Source organism: Falco naumanni, chromosome 6 (genome assembly GCF_017639655.2).
Source record: "Falco naumanni isolate bFalNau1 chromosome 6, bFalNau1.pat, whole genome shotgun sequence".
NCBI classification, from domain to species: domain Eukaryota; kingdom Metazoa; phylum Chordata; class Aves; order Falconiformes; family Falconidae; genus Falco; species Falco naumanni.
In genome coordinates this window covers 1,647,056-1,653,055 of record NC_054059.1, presented here as the reverse complement: position 1 = coordinate 1,653,055, position 6,000 = coordinate 1,647,056, and the positions used below count along the sequence as shown (strand labels likewise).

Sequence of the window (6,000 nt, the reverse complement as noted above, 5' to 3'; positions counted from 1 at the left end):
ATACTGACACATCTCTACCCCAATGTCTCAGAAAAGACCATTCTGAAAAATTCTTTAAATGAGAAACATTTTGGATTAAACAAACCCATCTAAATCAGGCAAACAATCTTTGTTATTTAATATACAGATAAACAAAGTGTTTGAAACTATGAAGCTGGACATTAAATCCAAGAAACCTGCGAACGCACAAAGATAAAGCAATTCTATAGACATTTTGCTACATTTTTTTTGAGAATGTTCATGTTTATTTTTTCTTTTTTTGTTGTTTTTGTTTTTCAGGTATTTTCACAGGTGTAATATATACAAAAAAGAGACAATGCCATTCTACTTAACGCCTTGTTTTCAAACAGTAATTCAAAGTTTATCCACATCAGAAAACGATTACTCCTCAAAAAATGATCAAACCAGTTCATAATGGCAAAGTAGTGGCTCCTGGAAAACTGGGCTTAAGAATTTCACCATTCCAACTACAACAAATCTGTGCTCTGAATTTTTATTTTTCACACAAAAATAAATCAAACTCTCTTTAAAGGAGGGCATTGTTGAATGACTTGAGAATTACAAATCTCAAACGGTTGCAGAAAGACTGCTGAAATCTTACAGTTGTTTATGCATATGCCCAAATAAAAGAAAATATGAAAGCATTAAGCATATAAGTGGAAAATAAAAATCATAACAGAAAGCAGTAAGAGGTAAAACAATTTTCTTCTCTATATACATAAATATTTTTACATGAGTAACAAGTGTCAAAAATACACAACTTTGAGTACAAAAGAATCATTTTAGCAATAGATTTGTACAAATGAGACTTGTGTAAGCAGCATGCTTTGACACAATGAATTAAACTGCAACAAAATTCAAAATACATTCATTTCAATCCTCCATACCAAAGATTTCTGAAAATGTAACATGAGGGGATACACTTTAGTAACAAGTATCATTTCTGGAGAAGAAGAAAATTATAATTGCCCAGTAGAATCAAGAAGGATCTATTTCAGTTTGTAAAATCCTTGGTCTTGCTCAAAGTCAACCCCACTAAGATGCCTCAGTAGCCCCAATCCTGCCAACACATATGTGTTTTAACATAAATGTTAGCAAGGTTCTGCTGATCTTGGCAAGATCACAGACAGTAAGACTGAGCAGTTTAGCAGCCTTCCAACTTGATCCTAGGACTTCAGCTGTCATTATCAAGGCACTGCTCTAAAGACAGTATATTAGACACAACAGCCCAAATGGTTCTGTAAATACACAATTACTGTGGGGATACCTTTATGTCACCTTGTTTCTGTTTTTTTGTTGGTTTGGGTTTTTTTTTGAATGCTCCTTTGTACACTGTACGCTCTGATCACTGCTAAAGCCTGATAACTGTGACTATTGTAACACCGTCTAAGTCACCTCTGAGTCTGGGCCACACAATTTGAGTTTCTTTTCTCCAAGTATCAGTAGATGCAGCTCTGAGCAGACACCTTGTTACAGTCAGTGTAAACAAACTAAATTATCAAGACAAATTAACTTTTTTTGATGTTTGAGTTTTCTACTTCACAGCCAGTACTCACTTACTGGAGATTATGAAATCCCCACAAAATGCTTTCCCCTCCCGCTTCAAGAAAGTAATTTCACTAACTTTTCTGTATTACTCATCTTATTTCCTTCTTGAATTACCATGTTTTATGATGTTCATTCAAACCTCTTACGTTATAGCTCTGGAAGACAGCAAAAATACCTGTTCCTGCCATCTGAGACAGTGTATGCTCTCACTCCATTACACTAGCTCTAAGCACAATTTTGCTGCTTTCAGAGATAAACCGGCATGACAGCTCTGAAACAGAAAACATGTACTAACCAGTAGTCCTGCTATCAATGTAAATGTAATTGAGAAATAAAAGCTGTACTGCAAAGACACGCTGAAACACTGTTTTACAGTGGAACTCCTTTACTGTCTGTCATTTTGTTCAGAAAAATCCATACAAACATCAGTGAAGTTGACAAGGAATGGAAAGCAGACATCAGTAACACTGTCACTGCCTGGGTGCCTTTACATGTAACCCACAATCTCAGCTAGCAGCTTTTTTCAAAAAAATGAAGTTACTAAATTAAAATCTGTCCCTTTTATACTCCTAAAATTTAAATATTGCCAACATTTTTACAGATAGTTATTGATGAGAACAACAGAGGTAAAACTGTTAAATAAGTTCTTCACTGAAGACCTCAATAAAATCTGGTGTGTAAGTGTTTAGTTGGCCTCAGGAAGCCAGCAGTCCCTCAATATCCATACAGAACAGTCCATTTCCTTCATACACCTATCTATGTGTATGAAGGAAATACCCTGTGGATACATAGAAATAGACAAAATCGAAATTATTTTATTTTTAGGTACAAGAACAATGAAGAGGTCCCCGTGCTTTTGGGTACTGAAGGGGAGATGGAAGCAAGAGAAGCCCAAACCCTAGCCCTGGCTGATAACGTTTTTGTAGGTTAATCCTCCTGTACCTGGTTACAGACAGCCTCAAAAAGCCCACCGCAAGGATGCCCGAATGCTGTGGGCATTCTCCCCCAGCCCAAGAGCAACTGGAGATGTCACTTCAAAGCCCAAACCTAAGTCTTAATTTTACTTACCTCACATTAAATATGCATTTAGCTGATTGAAAAATAAAGTATCTGAGCCATCAAGGAAAACCTTTGCCTTTCTGCTTTCCAGGCAGGTGCTGAGATAAACATTAATCACAAAGGTGGTCTGGGATTTCAGAGAGACAAGCAGATGCCTAATACATGAGAACAGCAAAGTAAACCCTTAAGGCAGCAGGCACCACAGGGGAAAAGGGGCAGCAAAAAAAAAAAAAAATCACTGTAAAGTAGTATCAGAAGGAAAAGGGGAATTTGCCTTACTTATCTAGCAAATTCTGCTGGCCAACTGTTATAAGGGGTAACGGCTTTAAACTGAAAAAGGATAGATTTAGATTAGATGTAACAAATAAATTCTTCACTATGAGGGTGTGAGGCACCGGGACAGGTTGGCCAGAGAAGCTGTGGATGCCCCATCCCTGGAATGTTCAAGGCCAGGCTGGATGGGGCTTTGAGCAACCTGGTCTAGTGGGAGGTGTCCCTGCCCGTGGCAGGGGGTTGGAACCCAAATCATTCTATGATTCTATGATTATCAGTTTATGGTTTTGGTCTAATACTTAAACTGGAAAACAAGCAAGTTGAGTAATTGCAGGAGGAAAAAAAAAAAAAAATCCTACATAGACTAAGTCCTAGACCCAACTATGATTCATGCGCTATTTTTGTTTGCTGGTTTACCCTACTATTTCTAATTCTAGCCCAATGAATGCTTGACAGCATGATTTCAGCAGTGTAGAGCACATCTAGCCTTACACAAGCCTCACGCAGAAACACCATTACACCAACACAATGTAAATTGTAGGTCTGAAGTCACAATTTCAGATAGGCCTTCAGTCACACCACCACGTCTGGATAGCTTGTAACAGCCTAAAGTAAGAGCTACAGCCACCCTTTCCCCCTGGGACAATTTTCACATGACCTCTATTTTTCTAAATCTTGTGTTAGCCTAAAACTCAGGACATGGTATTTTCATTGCTATCTTTCCCTTTCATTCCTCCATTTTCTCCTTCCAACTCCCCTGATAACTGAGCAGTTAATATTACTTCTGATCAATTGTTAGAAAAAAGCAAATCTATGACTGTACGTGTAGTTATACCAACATAAATTGCCCTCCTAGAGCTTACATGGGTCTTTCATTGAAATTTACCAATATAACAAATAAATATTAATAATAATAATAATACCCCTTCAATACAGAACAAAATATTCCAATGAACAATGCCTATAGTAAATTTTGTAAAGTGCACAAAAATATTAATGGCAATATTAAAAAAAAGGAAAAAGTTTTCTGGTGTTACCATGAAAACTTCTGTTAAAATTAAATAGAAGTAATCTAATGAGACTTTTTGGCTCTAATATATTGGCAGACAGCAGCAACATTTTTCAGAAAAATTACACCAACTAAATATACTGTATCTTAGCAGCATAAAAAGTCCCTACAATTCAATGCAATTGCAGGCCTAGTAAGCATGAACCTGACAAAGTGTTACAAATGCAGTTTTCATTTAAAAGAATGGATTTCCATGGAATCCTAGAGGTAACATTTGTTATTTTGTTTACATTGTATTCTGGTAGTAAACCTAACTATAACAAATCACTTTCCCTCCCTCTGTCTTTCCTCCCAAAATTGCACAGAGAACTGGAAAATTTAATCAAGTTATAAAACATGGCCACACTGAAGAGGCCACACTAAACAAAAGAAAATTCAACCTAAAGCCTAAAACCAAATAAACCCAGAAAATAACAATCATTGTCAAACAACCGCAGCTTCATACTACTGACCGATGCTCCCCACACACATAGATGGCACTGGGTCGAATGCGCCGCCTTGTATGGCCAGGTAGCTGTGGCAAAAACTTGAAGTATTTGGGCATCAAGTCCAAGCACGCATCATGAAACTTCTTAATCCTCCAGTAGTAAATCAGTGGGTTCAGTGCAGACTTGAGGTAGCAGAGCCAAAGGAGCCAAGTGCTTATCTCAAAAAAGTTGTGCTTGTAGTAGAAGTGGCTGTTGAATGTGGCAATAAGGCTGTAAGTGGTGAAGGGCGCCCAACAGACTATGAAGACAAGGAACAAAATCAAGATGGTTGTGAAGGCACGAGTTTTAAAGCTCATATCAATATTCATCTGAAAAGGTCTCTGTAAGCTCATGAGACCAAGTTTGCTGGCCTGGCTGAGGCATATGCTATCAGGGTGGCTGTGGATACGAACTGCGTTGTGGCGGACGGTGTTGAGTATGCCCATAAAAGAATACAGCATTATCAGGAATGGAATAAAAAAAGAAATTAGCAAGATAACTATTACGTAGGCTCGGTAACCTGGGCTTGTAGAGTAGCCAAAAACACACTGAGGTGCTCTCGAGGGTATCTGCAGATTAGGATTCCCTACTGATAACGGAAAAGCAACGACAAAGGATACCACCCAGGAAATCGCAATGAGAATCTTTGCACGGTAAGGGTTCAGTTTATCTTGCCTCTGAACTATGATAAGAAATCGATCAATACTAATAATAAGAAGAATGGCTACCCCTTCTATGACAAAAAGCCAGAAGAACATGGCAGAGACTCTGCAAAATATATCCCCAAAAATCCACTGAGTGGTGATGATTGTTATCAAAGCAAAAGGCATGTTCAGCACTGCCAGCAGCATGTCGGCAAAAGCCAGGCTTGCTAAGAGGATGTTAATTGCAGATCGCATCGCTGCCTTCTGGTAGACCATGAGGCAGACAACAAAGTTTCCAAGGAATGAAACCAAAAGGATAAATATCATAGCAGCAGAAAGAATGATCTGGAGTGGCAAACTCAAGCTCCTGAAAACTTCTTGAGATGGCAGGATAGCTGTAGCGTTTACCAGGAAAGTACTTCTCTCAGTGGTGAGCACCACACCTGAACTGTATCTCAATGGCTGTGTTGTGCCACTATGAAGCAAGAACTGGGGAGTGGTAAAATTTGTATAGGCATTTTCATAAACAATAAAAGTAGCATTTGAGGTCCCAGAGTGGGCCAGCGTCAACATTGCTGAGAAAACCATTGCCTCAAGAAAAATGAAAGCAGAACCAAAGGTCTTCAAGGCATTTCATTTTGTTCTGGCGGTATCTTATTCCTGGTCATTTAACAAATCAAAATTCAGCGTCTGAAATCAAAGTTCTTAAAATCATGTCAGTATTTCCATCTGAAAAAGAAAGAAATTTAAAGAAACAAAGTAAGACTCTTTGAAACCAATGGGAAGCAAATGATCACTTCTCTTTCCTTAATGACAAAAGGATCCTGAACACATATTTACACTTCAGGCCAACACAATTTACTTAAGCACCAGTCACAGGAGTCTCATAGGTGGTCTTTTTCTCATAGGTATTGTTCCTGTAGTCTTGCTGATACTGTAC

At 38.2% G+C, this 6,000-nt stretch overlaps 1 protein-coding gene across 5 annotated transcripts in view; it reads right to left on the bottom strand.

Moving 5' to 3' along the window:
• Positions 1-225: 225 nt before the first annotated feature.
• GPR63 (G protein-coupled receptor 63) overlaps positions 226-6,000 on the bottom strand; it is a 31,917-nt gene continuing 26,142 nt past the window's right edge. Inside the window, exons 4-6 of one of the 5 annotated variants that reach the window (XM_040598839.1) lie at positions 4,402-5,789; positions 2,617-2,762; positions 226-2,326 (exon numbers count right to left, since the gene is read on the bottom strand). In XM_040598839.1, coding sequence (XP_040454773.1) covers positions 2,618-2,762; positions 4,402-5,648 — 1,392 coding nt within the window. In that variant the 5' untranslated portion in view covers positions 5,649-5,789 and the 3' untranslated portion in view covers positions 226-2,326; position 2,617. Of the gene's footprint in view, positions 2,763-3,126; positions 5,790-6,000 lie in introns of those variants that run through there. The other 4 variants (XM_040598842.1, XM_040598838.1, XM_040598840.1 and 1 more) reach the window with 4 other exon arrangements.